Source organism: Anopheles maculipalpis, chromosome 2RL (genome assembly GCF_943734695.1).
Source record: "Anopheles maculipalpis chromosome 2RL, idAnoMacuDA_375_x, whole genome shotgun sequence".
Lineage (NCBI taxonomy): Eukaryota > Metazoa > Arthropoda > Insecta > Diptera > Culicidae > Anopheles > Anopheles maculipalpis.
The window spans coordinates 71,328,492-71,351,019 of record NC_064871.1 but is presented as its reverse complement, the minus strand read 5'-3'; the positions used below and the strand labels follow the sequence as shown (position 1 = coordinate 71,351,019).

The 22,528-nt window shown below is 44.1% G+C and overlaps 5 protein-coding genes across 10 annotated transcripts in view; 3 read left to right on the top strand and 2 right to left on the bottom strand.

Annotated features, from left to right (window-relative positions):
- The window catches only part of LOC126556360 (probable cGMP 3',5'-cyclic phosphodiesterase subunit delta), a 441,422-nt gene extending 426,348 nt beyond the window's left edge, over positions 1-15,074 (top strand). Inside the window, exons 2-4 of the mRNA XM_050211626.1 lie at positions 14,374-14,455; positions 14,522-14,708; positions 14,847-15,074. Coding sequence (XP_050067583.1) covers positions 14,403-14,455; positions 14,522-14,708; positions 14,847-15,062 — 456 coding nt within the window. The 5' untranslated portion in view covers positions 14,374-14,402 and the 3' untranslated portion in view covers positions 15,063-15,074. The remainder of the gene's footprint in view (positions 1-14,373; positions 14,456-14,521; positions 14,709-14,846) is intronic.
- The window catches only part of LOC126567447 (RNA cytidine acetyltransferase), a 617,063-nt gene that overhangs the window by 24,581 nt on the left and 569,954 nt on the right, over positions 1-22,528 (bottom strand). The window lies entirely within an intron of this gene.
- LOC126568770 (copper-transporting ATPase 1) overlaps positions 1-22,528 on the bottom strand; it is a 342,507-nt gene that overhangs the window by 388 nt on the left and 319,591 nt on the right. For 2 of the 6 annotated variants that reach the window (XM_050225385.1, XM_050225387.1), the window contains exons 2-4: positions 1,989-5,241; positions 1,171-1,320; positions 870-1,099 (exon numbers count right to left, since the gene is read on the bottom strand). In XM_050225385.1, the coding sequence (XP_050081342.1) occupies positions 870-1,099; positions 1,171-1,320; positions 1,989-5,234 (3,626 nt within the window). In that variant the 5' untranslated portion in view covers positions 5,235-5,241. Of the gene's footprint in view, positions 1-577; positions 641-869; positions 1,100-1,170; positions 1,321-1,988; positions 5,242-5,745; positions 5,839-10,526; positions 10,644-12,908; positions 12,994-13,082; positions 13,121-22,528 lie in introns of those variants that run through there. The other 4 variants (XM_050225384.1, XM_050225381.1, XM_050225382.1 and 1 more) reach the window with 4 other exon arrangements.
- The window catches only part of LOC126568803 (gastrula zinc finger protein xFG20-1-like), a 343,175-nt gene that overhangs the window by 298,619 nt on the left and 22,028 nt on the right, over positions 1-22,528 (top strand). The gene's annotated exons all lie outside the window — the stretch shown is intronic.
- Positions 15,969-17,710, top strand: LOC126556091 (uncharacterized protein DDB_G0284459). The gene is made up of 2 exons (XM_050211291.1): positions 15,969-17,078; positions 17,320-17,710. Exons 1-2 carry the CDS (start codon positions 16,012-16,014, stop codon positions 17,693-17,695), a joined length of 1,443 nt encoding a protein of 480 aa, XP_050067248.1. The 5' UTR covers positions 15,969-16,011; the 3' UTR covers positions 17,696-17,710.

Sequence of the window (22,528 nt, the reverse complement as noted above, 5' to 3'; positions counted from 1 at the left end):
AACGAAAAAGAAACAAATAAAGTTTTACCACCTTTATCAGAGACTATCGCAGTTTTCCATCAATCCTTTACATGGCAGTGTATATCGCTTGTTCCAGTTGCTGTGTACATTATCAATCGTCAGCCAATGGTTTCATTACCACAATAGCATACCAATAAAGAATGTCAAAGAATGATTTAACTGATTTAAATAATCCCAAAATTTTAACACGAAACAAAACTAATACTTCCAAATACGTAAATATAAAAATAGCAAGTAATGAAATTAGGGCGTCTTTTGCTGGCACGATCTAATAAGTGGAATAACGGTCATATCGTGTCGAGATAATTTCACTGATAGGGTAAGTTATGTGCGATCCTTGCTCGTTAGCTAATTCACCTTAAATTCTAATGTACAAACGGCACAGATATTACTCTGTGTTCATGCTTTGCATTAAGGAAGAGTGCACTGAATTGTGAGACACAGGAAGGATAAATAAGCATAATGCCAACGGAATAATCTATATTAGTTTAGCACTCATGTTATCTCGATTGTGCGTTCAGTTTGGTTAGTGAAGACAAAAGGGTGACATTAATATGAGTTAGTGGTGCACAGGCAGAGGCTTGGCTTGTGTTAGGTGTTAACCGGTGCTCTAAGAAAACTGAAAACAAAAATGAAAGATAATAATCATTTGTTATATATAAACCCCATAAAGAAAGAAGAGGAAACCCGAAATGATAACGACAAAAATGATGAGTTTGTGTTAGTGAGCGTTTGTGTCAATATTCCTTCCGAATAGTCCCGCTTATATGTCTCGCGTAGATAAATTTTCTATAAATGACATGATGAGCGTATGTGCGTCCGTTTTGGCGTGCTTTTGCATTGCTTACTTGGCCAGTGTGGAGCTAGTCGAGCGAGCCAAATTCGGACGCGGTATATCGTCGAGACCACGGTGCACAGAAATCGCATCAGGATCGAGGAAAGCACCGGCTTCCGTCAGCTCAACATATTCCGGGGTTTGTAACGAAGCTTGCGTTGGTTTTTTGTACAGCTTTATCATGAGTGAGGAACATACCACCGAAACCGAACTTGCCGCCATGGCCGCCGATGCCATCCAAGGCTAAAAAAACAAAAACAGAGAGCACTCAGTAAATAATTCATTTCTCGGAATAGTTGATGAACGCGTGTTACCTCAAGCGTAAATCCAAACGGTGTAAAAATACCAGCGGCCAACGGAATTCCCAATACATTGTACATACTGGCGAAGAGGAAGTTCATGTGAATCTTTCGCACCGTCTTACGAGACAAATCTAAACAGGCTACCACATCAAGCAGATCGTTCTAAATAGAAAATAAAACTGGATTAATAAATTGCATATTTTTCATCGAATAAACATTAATCACTCTTAATCTTCATGCTCTTTCGATCGAAAAAAATTCACTGAGCGAAATATGAATAGCACCACAATGTTTTTTGACAATATCTTCAAAAATTATCAACCGCTTCTAATTCGATTCAAAACGATTCATAAGCCAAAATTGAGTAAAATTTGGTTTCCACACAAAAACTTGAAGGATGTGGATGGCCACCACATCTTGTGGAGCTGTACCTTGTAGGACATCTTTCGTCTATTGTTTTTTTTTTTCGTATTTATCATGTCACATTTACATAACTTGGACAAGCTGTAACGTCGTATTCCCGAGAACCGAAAGAACGTAAAGTACAGTCACACAAAATGTCATGTAAAAGCAGCACGATTTGATTTTTTGCTGTAATTTGTGCATATGTTGAGCAAAAGTAACAGTGATGCTATTTTTGATTCACACCCGTTTGCAAAAAGGTCCTCGCAATGATTCAAAAAAGGTTCAAAATAGATTGAGCTAACATTCTCAACCTAAAAAATCCTAATCGCTTCAACATTTTGGAAGAAATAGCCAAACAAACATGGTGTTGCTATTCTTATTTCGCTCAGTGTGTATACCTTAAATGAATTGCACTTCGTACTTACCCGCATAAGGACAACATCCGCTGCTTCGGCCGCTACATCCGTACCGGAAGCAATCGCTATCCCTACGTCAGCCTGAGCCAGTGCCGGACTATCGTTTACACCGTCCCCAACCATCGCCACACGCACACCCATCTCCTGTATTCGCTGGATCTTAGCCACCTTATGTGACGGTAGCACCTCCGCAAACACACGATTAATGCCCACCTGGCGAGCTATACTAGCGGCCGTATTTTTATTATCGCCCGTTAACAATATCACCTCAATGCCCATCCGCTTCAGCGTGTACACGGCAAGGTGAGCCTCCGGTTTCACCATATCCGACACAGACAGCATACAAACGAGTTGTCCATTTATCGCACACAGGATCGCCGTATGACCCATCTGTTCCTCCTCCGACATTCGGATATTCACTTCAGGTGGAACGACGATCGCATTCCGTGCCATCCATTCCCGATTGCCGATCAACACGTTGTACTCGTTTACATCGGCAAACGCTTCCGTCGACCCATTGCCAGCAGCGGGCCCTTCTCCGATGGGTTCCAAATGCAAGAGTTGCTGCAGTTCGATCGTGTTCTTCTGCGATGGACTTAACTGCGGTATCAGCTCTTCCACGATGGCACCATTCATAGAGAGTGTTTGCTGCTGATCACTTCGATAGGAGTTTTGATAGTTGCGGATCCTTTCCGACTGCTGTACACGTTTCAGTGTGTCGCCGATATTTGAAATCACGCATCGAATACCACATCCGGGAACGGCGGAAAAATTGCTACACTTACCGAAACTATCCACTTCGAGTGTTTCCTTCACATACTTCACGATAGCGGTTGCGATTGGATGTTCACTGTTTGCCTCGGCCGATCCAACGATGGTAAGGGCACGTGCAAGCGAACACATGGCTGGTCGCACCAGCATGCAGATTCGAGACGTCATTGGCATGCCGTGCGTAATCGTGCCAGTCTTATCGAACACGATCGTTTTTACTTTGTGTGCGTTTTCCAGTGGACCGGCACCCTTTACCAAAATACCATGCAAAGCACCGACGCCCGTCGATACCATGACAGCGGTTGGTGTGGCAAGCCCAAGCGCACACGGACAAGCGATGGCTAGTACACTCAGGGCACAGCGGAACGCATAGCTGATGATGATTTCCGATCGCGTTAATCCTTCCTTATCGCGATCACTTGCCGGTATGTGGGCGATGTCGATGTATCCGGACACGATCCAACCAATCAACGTTACCACCGAAACCGTCACAACAAATGGCACAAAATAGCCCGCAATCCGATCCGCTAGTTGCTGTATTGGAGCTTTGGAAGTTTGTGCTTCCTCTACTAATTTAACGATCTGCGCCAGTGTCGTATGTTCGCCGGTGTGCGTTGCTTGCATCAACAGTAAACCGTTCTGATTGATCGAACCACCAATCACTACCGCTCCCTTACGCTTCGGCACTGGCATCGACTCACCCGTGATCAGGCTCTCATCACACGTGGAATTACCGCACAGAATTTTCCCATCCACCGGCACTTTGCTCCCTGGCACTACTTTCAAAATGTCACCACGCTGCACCAAGTCGACCGAGATGATCTTCTCCGACAGTACTGTATAGTCTGCACCGAGCGTCACCAGCGATGCTTCGGTCGCTTTCAGTGACAGCAGCTTCGAAAGCGCCTCGGACGTTTTACCCTTTGCGATGTGTTCCATCCATCGTCCGAGCGAAATGAAGATAAACAGCATCGGCGGTGTATCGAAAAAGGTAAGCGGGGAGGTCCTCTGTTCGAGTACCATTGCCGCGACAAGCACACCGACCGAGTAGAGATAGCTCACCGTCGTTGCCATCGTGATCAGCACGTCCATGTTACTCGCGCCATGTTTAACCGCCCGATAAGCCTGGATGTAAAAATGCCACCCGCCAAAGAACTGTACCGGCGTGGAAAGCGTAAACATGATCAGATTCTCCAACGACAAGCCCGGTATCACACAACACATCTCCTCATGGCTGTGTTCGTGCATCAGCACCATAAAGTAAGCCATCGCTACCATGCAAGGCCCTCCGAACACGAGCGAAACCAGAAACGCATTACGCCACTTGCGGATCTCTTCCTTGTGCTCCAGATAGCTGTGCGCCATTTTATCCTTGCCCGAGAGTACGCGTGCCGCAAAGCCTAGGTTTTCAATCGCTTCGCAAATTGTGCGTGCTCCGGTCCTTTCGTTGTTAAAGGTGAATCGCCCCCTTTTAAGCGTAAGTGCGACGGATGCCTGTAGCACACCCGGTATTTTGAGTGCCGTCTGTTCGATCTTGGATACACAGGAACCGCACGTCATGCCCAGTATCTCAATCTCTACCTCCGTTTCTCCCGTTCCTGGTTCTTCAAGTACTTCGGTCGGAAATCCTAGCTCCGAGATGGATTTTGCAATGTCCGAGGGTGATGTTAATCGTTCGTCATACTTTACCTCTGCTTTCGCTGCTAGTAAAGCGATCAGAATTGACTCAACTCCGTAGATTTTTCGGCAATGTTTCTCAATCGCCGAAACACAGCTGGCACAAGTCATACCCTGAACGTGCAGAAAACAGCGTCGTAATTGTGATCCTTCGTCTTCCTTCTTTTTCGATGTCAAACTACCATTGACTGCTGCCAGCTTCTTTCCATTGGATTGTGGCGAAGCTCGTGTCCGTTGCTCCGATTGGTTCTGTTCGCCCGTAGCAACCTGTGCCTCGAACCCCATGTCGTCGATTTGTTCTGCAATTTTTTCCGCACTCGTTTGTCGACCATCGTACTCTACCAGTCCGGCACGTTCTTCTAGCAGTACGCGAATTGAAATCACTCCCGGGCGATCTTTGATCGTTCCTTCGATGTTTTTTACGCAGGACTGGCACGTCATGCCTTCGATGTTTATGCGAGCTGTTCGTACATCACCATTTTGTTGGCCGGCAGGCTCACTGTCACTTTCGACGCCCTCAACCAGTATGGATCGGTTTGAAGCTGGGGCAGGTTCTGTATAGCTGCATTCGAAGCCCATATCATCGATATCCGCAGCTATCTGGGCAGGATCTGTAAGCGATGGATCGTAGTCGATATAGCCGGCATTCTCTGCCAGCACCACGTTGATCTTTATTACGCCGAGCTTGTTGCCAATTGTGCCTTCAATGTTGCGCACGCACGATTGGCATGTCATTCCGATAATTGGTAATCGTACCGAGGCCACCTGTTGCTCCAGCAACCCTGTTGACTCTCCGTAGTCGTCCATGTTTTCCCTAAAATGTAAAAAAAAATTATACTCATTAGTCTCTGAACTTCACTACGGTGGTTAAATAACAGATCAGCATTCAACAGTCAACTTTTGGAGCGCATTCGGAAAAATTCTTTGCCGACAAATGATTAATGATTTCATGACGCTTAAAAAGAGACATTTTGTAACAGCAAAATAGATTCCCTTGATAGTCTGCTAGTCCGATACTCTGCTACGATGAAGAACTGATTGTCTCCAATATTAACGACCATCAGCACGTACGCGCGAACAAAATCTCTGTTTCAATAACCGATAACAGGAACCTTCCTATCATCGGCTCTGCAAATAACAAACTAACCGGTTGGTTAAGATAACGTGTACGCAGCGCTACATCCGACCAAGAAAGTTCGATGAGCAGTTAGCCATATTTATTCCCTCAACTAAACACGCAATTAATGGTTGATTTTTGGATTCTAACTTTCTACTAAGCCACTAGGAGATCTGCGTCTTTGACACGATATAAACGTACCTTAACAATCGCTGTGTGTCAGCTGTTACATAAAATTCCTTAGAGTCTAGTGACATTGTGGTGAGAAATTAGCACACAATTAGACAAATTCAATTATTATGAATGTCTTAACATGCGCTAAAAGAAGTCACTCTGCTGTAATGCCGAAACTTTGCACAACCTTGCTCGCTGGCCACATGTATATCAAGTGAAACGCTGTCCATCTAATAGCACATAGCCCACCGTTTTGATCAATCGAACATGCGACTATCGCGTACCGTAACTCTAATTCTACTGATTGCCATCAATCGCTAGGCAAGCTTCCTCTAACAGACTTTAAAAAAAACTCTTATCAGCTTACAAACCGTTCCACATATCGTTCTTATCGCAAGTACTCAGTGTGTTTGTGTGGCTCACGAACTACGGCACCCTGAGGATTGGTGAAACACCTTGATTTACGTTTACCAATATAACCCACTCACTGTCAACAAAGTTGCATGCGATGATGATAGCGGGGACAGTGCAATTGTGCATAGCAGCATAACCTAAACGTCGACAAAACTAGTACAGATATAGTTCTGAGTAACTATATCTAGTAGATATAGTTTGTTTTAATTACTTCTTATCTTTAGACTCTCTAATTTCGTAATTGGCGAGACAAAATTTGCTCACATGTGAGTTTACATGACTTCGCCCTCAAGAAGTAGCTCTTCCAAGTCTTCAAGCTCTTCGTCTTCACAGTGTAGCTCTTCAACATTCTTCAAACTCTTCATCCTCACTGAGCGCGGAGTTATCGGGAGGCCACTACCTACTGAATCGGTTCCAGAAAAAAATCTTCTCTTGCTGATCAACTCTTATGACTATTCTACCTAAAATAGCCAGTCAAGATGTTATCACATGCGTGAGAATAAGCAAATATTGAACAACCGTCGATCATATGTCTGCAACACTGCTGCAGCATCATATTGTGCCACGGTGGGACCATTTTTTCGCACATTTACTTTGGTACTGCTTGCAAAATTACTACCACGCCATCGCTGGGCCCGGGTCGGCCACTCTAAAAAGTAGACGAATAAAAAAAAAAAAACGATCCAAGCGAATGTAGGAGAAAAGCGTGGAAAGTCAATCACGACTTCATATGTGTGTTTCGCCCCTCTCTTGGGTCAACGGAGTTGAACGCAGTGAGACTATGTTGCCACAGCAGTTTCCTCGTGAAATAACTGCACGAAGCAATCCGCCTTTATACCGTCTTTTGTTATTTCACTTCGGAAAGCAACACCTGGAACGGAATGGTTGTAGTATTGCTGCTCTCGCTCTGTTGTTGCGATTGTTAGGTTGTAAGACTAGAGCCACAATAACGCATTAAACGTCATCTTACGTCGAAGAATTAGTTTTGGAAAGCCCCGTTCGGTCGTACCTGCTTGTACCGTACCCGTTGTTCCACATTTTCACCGCACGAAACGTTGGTTTTGCCGAACCGAGTAGAACCGGAACTGAAGATGTTTGTTGGAAACTGTTATAGTTCAGAGACTGGGGCGCAGCACTCCCTGTTTGTAGAGCTAAACTACACCATTACTAAAGCCAGGAAAGGAGCAGGTTGGAATTTGCCCACTCCTTTAAAATCACAACCTTGCATAGTTAAAATGTCCAAATTGAATGTCCATTTGTCCTTGAACGTAGCGAGATTTGAAAGTAATGAACCGAAAAAAAAACAAATTGTCAAACGATCGCCCGAAACGACCTAACCTGCAAGATTAATCTACAATCGTGGGTAGACAACAACCCCTTCCCTAACTTGAAACTTTACGTTTCACACAGCTGCAAAACTACGTCCGATCGCGTTGGCAACGATCACAACGCGCACTATACAGTGACTGAGCCTCGCCTGGTGAAGCTTTGTTCAAACTGGAGCTTTCACCCCCTTCACCATACGAAGAGACCTACGCTAGCCGTGGCTGCGAGCCGGTTTGATTCGCTCGGGTAGGGGTGGTTTTGGACACTAACACACAGACAAACTCACCCTACGATACAATCGTAATGCACGCATGGTTTTCCTCTCCACACATCCATGCGCGGGTTTCGTTATGATCAATCCGCGATATCTCGACCTTCTTCAATGTTGGGTGTAAACAAATCTCCACATGCCATAGGACGTAGGTACACACATACAAGCTAACTCCAGGCACGTTAAGTTCCACCAGAACACATCTCGCGCACTTTGGGAGTTCTCTCGCAAACACGTTAACTGTGGCGCTTGTGTTACTGAGCCTGGCAATGGTTAATTAATCAGCTGAGACTGGGATGGCTTTTTGCACAGCGCAAGTAGATAGGTCAAGCGAACGCGAACCAATTCTTATCAGTGAATAACAATGAACTACAGCAGGGGTGGAATTGGGAAACTGCATATGGGTGACGCCATACAGTAGAAGCACGTTAGTTGTTTACTACTACCGATCACCGACCCGACGCCAAGCGTTTGGATGCAATCGAATTGAATTGTTTTTGAATTTTTAAATTGAATTTCGTAAGATCTGCGTGACGGCGCCGGTCTTCATCCCTTTCTAGTTCGGTTCTTCTAACCTCATCCGGATTCTTCATCCCTAGTGAGGACTGACTATCCATGTACGTAGTTAACAGCAAGCCTAGTAAGCCATTAATTAAAAATTAGACCTAACACTGACATGGCCAACGCTAGAGTTAAGCACAATTTACTAAATAATTAGACAGTTCGACTATACAGCATTTTAAAACTATTAAATTTGCAAAATAAAAACGACAAACGATAGAGGCATGCATATTTTACAGATTATCTTATCCAAGAGTTGAAAATTGTATTACACATGGACCGCAAGAACGTCAAATTTGTTTTAATTGATCTTTTTCCATAAATGACAATGCCGGACGGTATAATATACTGGCATAAAGGTATGCGTAAACGGATACTAACAAGTCTCAGCGTGATATTTACAGCGCAGCATAACCTTTAACTACTGCTAGGCCGGTTTCTTGGTTTCATTCGACGTATAATTAAACGTGTACCGACCATTTTGCGTTTATTTCCTTCCACACGCCACAGCAAACTGGAGCAGGTCGTGGTAGAGGGATTGTTGCCCTTACATAAGCCGGAGTGGTGGGAAACTCCAAGGTTTCGTCAGTTGCAAAGTGGTGTTGGACATCCCTTCCGATCACGAAATGCGCTACAGTGTTCGACAGATTTTTTTTTTTTTCAATCAAATGAGCAATTCAAGATAATAATTAAGAACACTACATTCGGAGAAAAGTACATAATTTCAAAAATTAAAGGCTATTAGAAGCGAAAGTGGCACACCTTCGAAAGAAAAGTAGTGTGCAAATTGCAAAGGCGTGATCGAACGTGATACGATCTTTTGGAGGCCAAAAACCGAGTCCAGTTCTGGGTTTCAACGAAGATTTGTTTTAAAACCTGCAGTTCACATCATAAATCAACCTAAAAATAAATAAAATAATTCAAATTTTATTCTGCATTATAAAGGAGGACTAAAGTACTTGGTCGGTGTATGCGCATTTATTATTCAATTGATTCAATTTAATTACCGTTTTAGAGAAAAAGTAGTATCATTCTACTGACCCACTATCCAGCACAAATGCCACTATTATAGAATCAACTAAAAAACCTTCATTTACGAACATTTCACGCTTCATAAAACAACCTGTTGCATTGGAAATTTTGTTCGCGCCTACCAAACCTTACGAACACGCAGTTGTAGGAAAATCCGGAAAATCCGGCCGCTTGCAAGGTCACACGATAACACTCAACGTGATTTAATCGTGGCCGTCAACACATGTTTTGCAAGGGTAGACCTTAAGTTTGTGCGAACTTTAGAGCACGCATATGCCCATTGATGTTCTTTGGTTACATTTCATTCTGCAGCTTATCAACAACGTTAAACAGCGAGATACAATTTAGTGGCTTTAGAGTGTGGCTGCACGTAATCAAACAATTAAATGAACGACAGAAATTGCATTCTAAACAATTAATATTCTGCTGCTAAGGTCCAAAGCTTGCATCCTCATTCCGAGAAGCATTCGACGTATTATACCTACGTCTGTAACTATGATAAGCTTTTAAAAGTCTACTGAAGATAACACCCACTTATAAGGATTTTAATCGCAGCAACAAGCAGTTTATATGGTATTCTCCGCATCCCGACGAGGTACAGATTGCACACGACAGTTATCTTTCCCAAGTTTCGCGGACCATAAAGGTTAGGTCTAAGGGATAACAACACAATATCTTGATAACTCTACCTCTCTAAAAACATCATTTACTGCGAATCTTCTCATCTGCGTCAGTCAGTAAGGATCGTATGATCAACCAAAAGTAACTATGCTGTCGATCATAGCTAGCAGCAGAATTTTGGGCTCTTATCAGTAGAAACGAATAAGTAATACATGACCTACAACATTGAAAACAATTGCTTTTTTGTCCTCGACTAGCATGGTACAGAAACCGATTTGAACTAAATGTCATGCTCGTTCAGGAGCATCGAAATATGATCGTTGCATTCCTCTGCGCGTATGTCCTTGAACAACGATATTTATTCACAATCCAACGCAGACGATCGCAAACACTCGGGAGCACTTGTTAACCATGATTAAAGGGTGCACGATAATTTCATAACTACTTGAAATTTGATACCAAGATCAATCCTTCAAGAACCTCTTCACGCCGTCTTACGTGAGGTCGATTGGCCTGGAAGCTTGACTTAGCTTGCGGGTTTGCGTTCACAAACAGTATACAGCAAAGTTTTTTTTTGCATTACCCGTTCGTCTCGCCGCCATTGTTGATAAGAAGTGCGTACTGGAATCCATCCCATGAACCGTTGCCACCGGTCGGCTGTGATGATTTGTTGATATTTTTTAGGAAATTCATCTCATTTTCTCTATTTGTTTGGCAGTTGTTCACAATCGACTCGACTTTAGTACCCTTGGCAACGAATCAGCGACTGCTGCGCTCTTGTCGGCGTTTTCCACTTTCACATCAACCGACGGTCTAGGGACCGGATCTTTAATACAGTGCTCGATTACGTGTGTTACATATTTCACTTTCACTGCTAAACACGTGTAGCGAATTAAAAAATGTGATCACTGGAGTGTGAATAGTACTACAAGAGTACTCTCATTATTAACGCACACCCGGGGTAACTAACACACACACACACAAACGATACGGATTCTCCGCCGGTAAAGGTTTGTGCACCCGTTCACAACAACGTTCCGGAACGAACTGCGGGTGGTACACGCAGCTTTGAAGGTTCGTGGGCTTCAATTCTACTCGCCCCGGTATACTAATGACCCTTCCAATCAAAGTCTGTATTGGTTTGGGCGCAATCTCACACTACTAAGGTGCATTCGATCGGAGCGCGAGAGCCCGCGTTGCGTTTAGATTAGTTGAACCGCACGCGCCTTACTCCGATAGAGAGCTGGAATCGCTTGCCGGTGTTTGTGGACAGCTCATCGTGGACGCGATAAACCAACCACACAACACCAACGCGGGAAACGACGCACATGTAGCACATGTTTGAAATGCGCGGTTGGCGCGTAACAGTGTTGGTGGTGGTTGAAATTGTTTACCGTTCAACAGGCCATTTGTTGTACAATTAACAATTTTTTTTCTGCTTGTGTTTAATACAAACAACAAATGGTTGGGGCCGAATATTAGCGTATTATCGAGATTAACGTAATTTCTAAGCGTAATGATGAAATCAAAATCTGGCCGCGAAAGGAAAATTTTATAAATGTTTAAACATGAAAATGAGTAGAATTATTAAGATGAATCATGTGCTACCGAATAGTTTATTATAGAATTTGCTATTGAATTGTTATGTTATGAATCGGCATTACTTTTTAAAATTAATCTTTATCTTAAGAAAAAACAAAGAATCTTTGCCTCGCCATCTAGCGGTTTTTTTGCCGGAAGTTTAGCTATAAGTTTCAAAAAATTATTTGTTGATCTTTTTTTCTGTTTAAAAGTGGCCTATTGAATCAATTCATCCCTGACTGACCCTGACCATGCAATTACTAAGATAAATTTTCCTCTTCAAATTGAACTAGAAAATTGCGATCGGACGGTACTGGAGCTCACTTACGTTGGCTAGTTGGGATGCCCTATCTCGGGATTTTTTTTAATAAATCTAATTGGCCAATGCCATTCCTGGAGAAAATAAAATGGGAGACTTTCAGATTCCGATAGTTATTTGCCCGAAGCTAGCCAACAGGAAATGTGACCCAAAGGCCGGCTTTTGCTCGTCCCCTGGTTGAGCTGACAGGTGGAACAAACTGTGCTCGTCCTAGCTATTGTACTCAACTAGTTAAAAATGCTTCTGTAGTCAACCTAGCATACACTAACCACTGACCGGTGGACCTGTCACCACCAAGTGACACCGTAAGTGCATTGAAAATCATGGGAAAAATTTTGTAGCTTTTTTACAATTCCCACTTTAACAACGTACGATCAACTTCTGGCTAAAGGGAGCAATGAGTCAATGCTCAAATTATCACCCGGAATTATGCTTATTCATTGCTCTAGCGTGGCGTATTTCATGGCTGTGTAGCAAAAATGCAACACACAACACCCTGCCTTTCATCCATTAGCACAATTTATCTTAAAGAATCGTGCTCACACAATCGTGGCCAGAGTACACTCCACACGGGTTCATTCAACTTCTTCACCTGTACCAGCAAACTCGTATGAATGTAGGGGGATAAAGCCGCCCTCAATCGCTGTGTGCTCTAATTGTGATAAGTTAATGATTTTCGACGACACGATTGAACAATCAATCGGAACTGATAAGCGGACACAGCCTAGTGATAGCTGCAACCGTCCTATCGTTCCAGCAGCCGTGAAGTTCATCCAGTACGTTTCCCTTGAAAAAAAAAACGTCATAGAACGGTCCAGTCCCACACGATCGCGTACCGGTTGATTGCTGCACAATGGTGCAATTAAGCGTACGAATTAAGTCCATTCCACCCGTCCCATTGGCATACGATCGAATGCCGTCCCTTTTGTGCCACTACTATGTGTGCGACGGGGAATTGTGTCTTGGTCAGCATATTTTCGACCGAATGTAAGGGGCTCTTCTGCCTACGTAGATCGCCGTCGCTTGTACCAATTTCCATACTTTCGTATGCGTGTGGGTACTTACACAGATTTACTGATCCGTTCGGAAGTGTCCACATCGCGCATCGAGCGATGACTGTTGGTGGGCGATACTTCTTTGTTCGAGGTACCTAAAACGGTAAAGAACAATGTTTGAATCTTAAGGGGCGTTCACTAAGACGACAGAATTTCATCTGTTGCATGCGTACTATCGCCGTACCGTCTTCTGATAACATTTTGTCCCCAGTGACCGACATTGCGACTGATCGTCGGTCGTCACCACTCTGCTATTCCTACTCTCCACCGCTGTTTGTCACTCTGCCCGGCAGCAATCTTATGCCACCGCTGTATGCCACCTTTACCACCAGCACAGGCGGGAACCATACGGACGATTCTCGTAGGAATCCTCTTCACTTTATTACACAATCACGAGGGGCACGCACCCGGCAACTGAACAACCCGGCCCTATATACTCACACACAGTGTCGAGAGAACTACGCACGCAATCTGTTTACCTCTCGCTTCAAGAGGTTGCTTTGATCCCAATCATATGGTAAAGTAGACGGTGGCTTTTACGCTAAGAAATGCAACCGTATTGTGCAGTTGGGATGAACAAACGGGTTTTTTTATTGTTGAATTATGGCTAAAACATGTTCCGGGTGCACCGTGCAACATCACTTATCAATCCTAAATGCAACCGGGCGGAGCAAAGTTCTTTAACAAAGCGAGTGCAGTTGTTTCATCGTACGGGAATTCCTCGACTTTGCACCACCTTCCTGCTTGACAGTCTCCCACACAACTGTTTTTGTTTCGTACGATTCATTTGACAGCTCCACAACCAGCGCAGGGCTGCTCAACCTACACTCCATTCGGCAAACTCGGTGCATATTCATGTAGGGTAATTTTACCAGTTTTTGGCAAGTTAACAACAACAAACAAGCTTAATCATGAAAAAATCGTTTAGCAAATATCTGTTTGACAACTTTTCATGGTAAACACCATTGTTTATTTGTCAAACACGGATTTAGGGCACATTTAGATGAATATTTACCGAAATATCGAAATATTCGTGAACCGTTTACGAATATATTACAGCTGTGGGACTTCTAGTTCTTCTTGTGTGATTTTAGTGCGATTTCAAGTGACCTGGTGGTTTTAAAACGAAAATGAGCTACACAGAATTTATTCCTTAACAACTTTTGAACAAGATCTTAAAAAAAGGAAGTATTAAAACGTGGAAGTAATTTACTGATTCATTACACCTGTTTTAGAATTTATCATACAGTGTATTCGATATGCCAAAAATAGTAACACAGCCTGCCGAAAGCATTCTGCTGAAAATATGAGCAAAATCAACTTTCTCCGTTTTCAATTGAACCCGAACTGTGCTACCGGCGCAGGGATCGGGCAAAACAATCAGCGAAATGTCAAAACCGAGGCGAGCTGTCATTACAATCATTGATGCAGTCCAGTTATTTGTTTACCTCATCGCACGTCGGCACGCAATAAAGCTTTCTTTCCCGCAGGAAATACGATCGAAATGGGAACAGACGACCTCAGTAAAGGAGAGAAAATTCTCAATGGGTTTCAAATGTAAGTTATTTGGTTCATCGTTCGCCGCATCTGCCTTCTTTTTACTGCTCTATATAACTTCCACAGCAACTGGATGATACTGCGTGATGCGGATACGGGTAAGATCATCTGGCAGGAGAACAAGGATTTCTCCTGTCCCGACGTCGAGCACGAAGCAAAGGTACCGGTAAAGATACTTAGCTTGCGTGCCGTCTCACGAGAAATCAACTTCAGCACCATCGAAGCAATGGAAAACTTTCGGCTCGATCAGAAGGTACGGGGTGTGACCTATAAAGCAACAGCCAACTAAACGAGGGTGGCAAGTCGTTTAAGTGTAATTATCGATTAATTAATTGCTCTTTCGTGCGCATCCTTTTCTTTTTGTTTCATCATTATCGTCCGCGGTTTGAAGGTCCTCTTCAAGGGACGCATTATGGAGGAATGGTTTTTTGAGATGGGATGGGTCAGTCCAAACACTACCAACACCTGGCAATCAACTATAGAGGCCGCACCCGAGTCGCAGATGATGCCGGCCAAAGTACTGAACGGCAACGTGACCATCGAAACAAGCTTTTACGATGGTGAAACACTAATCAGCAAATCGGTTGTGCGGTTATACTACATCTAGAAGCGGACACTGCATGGATGCTATCTAGTACACCGTGGTTCTTTAACTCGTTAGTGCAAATACTTTTCAACGAAATCCCTTTTTACTCCTGCCGTGTTGATGGAATGGATTACAATCACGCTGATTCTTTTAGCAACATGCCCAGTTTCATGGGACCACACACAACATAGGAATCTTATGGGCACCCGTTACCGTTGAGCCTTCTTAATTGCATGAAAGGCTATGGTTAAATTGTGAATCATTTTGCTGCTCACATAGAGCCAAATGCCCTTAAAGCAGAGCTGCATTTTGTCACAGTTCTCTACTAGACAGTCATTGTAGGTAGAATTTCAACAGAATGAACAAACCTACCGCAACCAAGCATCTGCAGTAGCTTCGCGGTTACGATTCATTTTATGAATCTTCGTATTACATTAAAGCGCGCACGCCTACTGGTGTCCACTGAACTAAACAACTAATCAACCTAACGATAAGTTATCACAGGATTAAGCACCGTTTTAAGTATAAGTGAAATTTTTACATTAACGTAAGTGACGCTGAACTACTTGCCTAAGTTCAGCTTCAAGGAAGCTGTATCCTTTAGGTTTACATAATAAATACGATTGTCACATGTCACCAAATGTACGTAAGCAATAATGAAATGTCTTTTCATTTTAAAATACAAAAGTATCGCTTAGTTTAACAAATATGTAGAAATAATAGGGAAAAATAGGGATTTTTTAACTTCCCTTCACATTGCATTCAAATCCAGAACGATTAGAGTTGTACCACAGTTGATATAAGATTATCAACTGTGGTACAACATACGTGTTTTCCTTAGGACTACAACCCTGACATGGTTGACACTGTCAAACAGCGCACAAAAGTAAACAAACAACTTTGTTACCGGGTGTGTTTTATGATCAGTTTGCAAAAGTTTTTCCTCTATAATTATTAAATTATCATAATCATGACGCTACCCGAGGCGCTTCTGAAGCGCCTGGCAAAACGTGGTATCATACCGGAAGGTAATAGTAAACAAAATGCAGCCGGAACGAACGAAACACATCCAGCGAAAGCATCGTCCACCGTTGAAGGTGGTGATTCGGACCGGGAGCGTGAACGAGAATCCGACAACTCGAGCGACCGCTACTCGGACCATGACTCAGATCGTGACGATGCAGATGAGGATCGCCGCGAGACGGAAGCCATCAACGAGGAAATCATTGCCGAAGATTACGACGAGTACGATCAGGCTAATCCGGATTCGTTCGAGTATGCGTCCAAAAAGAAGGGCAATCCTGCGCTGGGGTGGACGGAAAAGATGAAGCAAAAGATGACCAAACGGTACGGCTACCAGTCGGTAGATGGATGCCAGAACAAGTACAACATTTATCACCTCTGTACCATGTACTGTGTCAAGCGGTACGGTGAGGTAGAGTTCGACATCGAGAAAGAGTACGAAAAGCGCGTCAAACGACTACTGGAACGTTACCCACTGCCAAAGAATTGGCGCAAAGAGTACGATATTGGGTGTAAGGCGTTCTACTTCTACAATAAGGATACGCGTGTAGTATCATGGTTGCCACCGACCCATCCGGACGCCAAACTCAGCAAAAGCGCGAAACTGTTGCGCCGGGAGTTAATGGAAGAGCAGAAACAAAAGGAAGCGGCAAGTGAAACCACACCTCCAACTGTCGTGGTGGAAAGCTATCCTCCAACGGCCATCGTACCGCCAACGATACCGCTGATAGGACCGGCTAACACGTCCTCGCAAAATGCTCCAGCAGCGGGGCCAGCTCCGGGTGGGGAAAATCTTAAACCACCCATTGTGAATCCCCCGAAACGGCCACTTAAAACATCGGGCGGTAGGGAGGATGAAAAACGATCGCGCACCTTCTCATCCGGGAACGATAACGCTGGCGATATGGCTATTTCGGAGACAGAGCGAGATCGTGAGTATCGCGATCGCAACCGTGATCGACGTGAACGGGATCGAAGAGATCGCGACCGTAGTCCAGCAGCAAGGGGTGACGAGTAAGTAACATTAAACATGCTCACTAACACAGCTAGCTCACATTAGGCTGGCCAGACGCCAGACGATGATATTGTAATGGCTTCAGATGCCATGGTAAATAATTTCCTTTCATAGTAATGCTACTAAATAATATTGTAATTGCATCCGATGAGGTTCCTTTTTTCGTCCCGTTTTTTCATCAACTCCGTCTGGTCAGCCTAGCTCACATTTATTTAACATATACATTTTTGTTATTCCCAGCAATCGATTCGGCGGTACTCGGGATAGAAATCGTGATCGCGACCGCGATCGGGATCGCGAATATCATCATCGTGACCGTCGCCCGCCACGTGGGCCACCAAAATCCGCTCCACTAGACCCGATGGATCCGGCCGCCTACTCCGATATACCACGTGGAACTTGGTCAGCCGGACTTGAGACAGCCTCATCCACACCCGGCACGAAGAAAGAAAAGGATGATCGTAAAAACAAACAATCGAAGGCAAACGAGCACGACGGCGAAGACGGGGCACTGGGTCGACAAGATGAGGAGGAAGAGGGAGCACATGAGGTGCTTAAAATATCAGCCGTCAAAGAATTTGAACAGGACGAACAGGACGATCAAGATACGGATTGAGCGCAATCGATTACTACCGAATGACATTTTCACTATCCATTTATTGTAACGATACACACCCGGAAGGAGTGTGTGTTTTTGTGAGGGTTGATCTGTAAGCTTTCCGTTTTTTTCTGTCCAAGGAACGGGTTTGATCCTGATACGAGTTTTGTGGCAGGATTTGTTTTGAAATCTATCTAGCAGCGGCGGGGGATCCTTAAAAGCAGTATCAATTTTTTTCCAACCCCATTTGCATCCTTTGGATGCATGTGCAGCCGATTTTGCACTTGATTTGTGTTACTGTTTCATAATACATCTATAGCCTACGTATCTAGCTCTGAAATCTGTACCGCACAACACTTCACGGTTACTTTTGCATAGAGGAAACGGATATCCCAGATTAAACTAAATAGGAAATACACTAGATCCATCATCTCGCTACTTAACTTGTAATTGCTACACTCAACTGAATCTATCGTTCGTTTTTTCCCCCATTTTTCGATTCCAATTTTATTGGTTTAAAAACAATGATTCCTTCACGCACCGGGATGCAACTCGTTTTGTGCAGCGACTTTGCTAATGCTTACCTAACTCGCGCTCTCCAGTGTGTGCGCTTTTGCACATTGTTTTATGGCCTGTTTTGTTCCCTTGCACGTTTGATCAGGATCATTAGCAATAATCTTACTTTTAAAAGAATTTGCGCGCTTTAACAACATAAAAAGACGAATGCGAAGAAGAGTAATCTAATTCGAAGGATCGTCGACAGTGGTGTAAAAATAAAATCAACAAGTGTATAATACATTGCTACAGGGGGGGTTGGGGGTGGATTCGTTGCACATGCAGATTGAAATCTTAAATCGAATGATCAAGAGAAAATCACCTCTTTCGAGTGATGGTGCCGATTTTCACGGTGCTTGTTTTGTGGCCAACGGTTTTGAGGTCCGTTTTAAATGGTAAACAGTGTGTACCTATTTAACAAAATATGCCTTTCTCTTCTATCTATTGCATTTTGCTATTGTGTCTGTATTGCTTTTTTCCCCGATGCCATCGAAAATATCATTAAAAAATAAAACATTAAACTACAACATAACATATAATCCTACAAAGTACTCTCTTACTAAAGGTTTGTGTGCCTTGTTTCCCTTTCTTTTTCTCGTTTGCGTACAACGAGCTTATTTAACACTATTCCTACCTATTTCTACTATTCCGGACAAGAAAAAAAAAACGAATTGCACTTCTAAACATAAAACTTTCAACACGAGGAACGAAACTTACACACTAAGCGAGATTATTTTTCAAATAGACTGACATCATTCAAGCACCAATTATAACTTTCCTTCCTTCAAAGGAAACTAAAACATAAAACTACAACCGAACAAGGAAGACTAATGGGGCTATTATAGGTGATATAATTTTGGTTGAAATAATTCCCGAACTTTGTTATTAAATTTAGTTTCTCATGCGCTCTATTTCGACGGAAAATACCATGCTTTGCGAGTAATCGCATCTATGGACTAATTCTTTTTCCGCATAATGACAGAAAGTAAATAGGTCAAACCGTATTATTTTATGGTCGCTTTGACAGCAAAATTCCGAAATGATTCCAACCAAAGATTGCCCCTTTGAAAGAAGAAAGCTAGGAGTCGGACACGAATACAAATCTGGAAGGCCACACTGTGATGATATTAAACCTAAACCGAACCGACACAGAAGAAAAAGAACCGTTTTGTTCGGGAAGGGGTGGGGGGGGGGGGGCAGGGCCTTTCCCATATTGCAAACAGGAAGCACTTTTACAACTCTCATTGAATGAGCATTGAATCGAACATTATCTTAAACGCTACCGTAACAAAAGCACCACACATTAGTGTAATAGAAATACGTTCCCTGGGGAGAAAGGGATTGTAATGCACCTCTCGCACCATAACCGTGGGAACTGAAATCTTGCTTAACATTCTACTCCAATATGGATGAATATGGGCACCACATTTTGCTGCTGCTGTTTTTTTTTTCTTGCCTGATGCAACTAAGAAAGATACATAAACAGGAAGCATCAGGATAAGCAAATTTTGGCACATAATAATCGTTACCAGGGGTTTATTTCGGTTGATAACGTAAAAGCATCAATGAATTTGGTTGGCTGTAGTCTAAAAACAACCCACTGATCCATGGGTACTCATTTTGAGCACGTAATGGCCAGGCGATTATATGCTTGATGAGATATTTTGAACGCGCTGTTCAGACTACAGCCCTCAAGTGTTTAACAAAAATGTTTTATGCTTTTACACTATCAACAGAAAAACCTCTGTATAATGGCGGGTGTGAGTGGGTGGTTGTGTATGTGTACTCCACAATCACCGATTTTTTTTAAGTGGCACTGTTATTCTGCGCATGGAGTAGCTAAAAATAAAGAAAAATAAAACAAAATTAATTATTCACCGGTTGTGTATGGAAGATTCCGTTTTCATGCCTTACCATGTGCATCACGAGAATCTCCTTCGTTTTGAAGGATATCGGGCAGAGCTTACATTTGAAGGGTTTGTCATTATCGTGCTCAGCGTAGATGTGCGCTTTCAGATTATTTAGATGCACAAATGTCTTCGGGCAATTGTCGCAGGTGTACATCTTCGGGCCGACCGAGTTTGCTTCACTTTCCTCGATCTGCTGCAGCAACTCCCGGTGTACGACGGGTGGACCGGTTCCATTTGGGAGTTGTTGTCCGTCCTGTTGCCGTAGTTGCTGCTGCTCATCGTCACCGATCAGGATGACCTCTTGTTGTAGTGGGGCCGGACTCGTTGCGATGGTTTGCGATGGTTTCTGTCCTTTTACTGTGCGATTATTATGGCCATTGGTTCTCGTTCGCGTCCTGGAAGCTGTCACTCCACTGAAAGACGACTGACGCTTACCGCGTGTTGGCGCCTCTTTCGTTGGTTGAGGTTGATCTTCCGACCCCGAGCTGGGCGTTGGACTGTCCGGCGATGAGTAGGCACTGTTGGAAGTCAGTACGTGCTCCATGTGAACTACGTCCCCGAACGATGTTTGTCTGATTATGGTCGGCGCAAGATCGGTACCACCGGGTGGAACACTTCCGGCCGTTCCATCGTCTGTGCGAGGGTGAAAGCGCATCCGGTGCGCTTTGAAATCTAGGTACGAGCTGAACATTTCACCCTGGCACCGATCGCACCGATAAACGCCATTTACTGAATGCATCTCAATTACGTGATTTTCCAACCGCGTCGGCAGACTGTACGTCCGGTAGCAGATGTCACATTCGTACCGTTGCGAGGAGTGTGCTTTGTTGAAGTGTTGCTGACATTTGCGCAACTTGACGAACGTTTTCGAACACTTGGTGCAACGGTACAGGACTTTCGCGTGATTCTTCATGTGTCGGTCGTAGTTGTGCTCGTACTTGAAGCTGGTCTTGCAGTGTTTACACACAAACGGACGATCGTGCCGGCCGCGCGAGCCAGCCAACACTATCTGTGCGTTTGTGCTAGCGGTCGGAGCCATTGCCACAGCCGGTATCTCCTCGACGTACTCCTCCGGCAGATGATCATCGATTGTGGTGCACTCGATCTCGGTTTGGTCGCCGAAACCCTGCGGCACATAGTTACCACCCTCGGACGCACCACCCGTCGGGATAGCATACGTGTCCGGTCCAACGGTGTAATAGATCTCCTGTCCTTCACCATTCGCTTCTTCAAGATCTGACCCAACGTCTCGACGCACAATCGCCCCGGACGTGATATATTCCGTCATTGTGCCATCCTCGGATACGTACTGTATTTTCGTTCCGGCTACCGGCTGTTGTTGATCTGGCGCATCGTATTCTTCCTGTCCCTCACCGATGACGATCTCGTTTCCCGCCGCATCCTCCACATACGGCACCTGATCTTCGTCCAACGCATCATCGCCCACCATCACGCCGCCATTCCGCTGTTCGTCGATGACAGAAGCTCTATCGATTTGCATAAATTGTTCCTCTTTCTTCACCTTTGGCAGATGATGTTCCTCGCTGTCCTTACATTCCTGCTTCGGGCAGTAGTCCTCTGCATCCGCTTCCGCCTTCAGTTCATAGTATTTAAGCTTCAATATTTCATTGTTATCGATGCACTGTCTGCGGAAGAGCGAAAAATCATCCAGCTTGGCGAGACACTCCATACAAACGCTGGTTGGGAAGTCGAATGCGAATGTTATCTGCACCGAGAAAAATAATTATTAACACGCAAACAGCAGACATATGCCAAAAAGACATCGTTACCTCCACCGACGTTAGCTCAAATATTTTCTGCTGCAGAATCTCGTCCGGCGAGTCCTGGGCGTAGAATACCGGCTGCAGATGACCGTGTCCTTCCGATAGACATAACCGGCACACGTTCATGTTGAGACTATAAATCGTTCTCGTGATGCGTTGCTGTTCTGGTTCATCCTCGCCCGCTTCGCTTTCCTCCGCTCGAATTTCTTGTGCATCGCCGTCAACAACGCAATCGTTCCCAGCACGCTGTTCACTGTAAAAAGAACGAAACAGTCGAAAAAAGGGAGGTAAAACCGAATCCTCAAAAGCAGCTAAAGGGTGTAACCAGTGATGGGTAAATTCTCATGTTTCCCGTAGTCGGATTAAACCAACTTAGAGACATAAAGGATTACTCCGGAGCCAACTGCTGATTTTGATTCGGATTCAAAACCGAATTTGCTAACGATTCTGGAGTAATTCCGCATTTTCGGTTTTGAATCCGAAGCCAAATCTGCAGCTGACTCCGGAGTAATCCGGAATAACCTGTAATCGATTGCGCAGTGCACTCCGGAGTTGAATCTGAAGGTAATATCGGAGATTACTCCAGATTACTTTGGAATCAT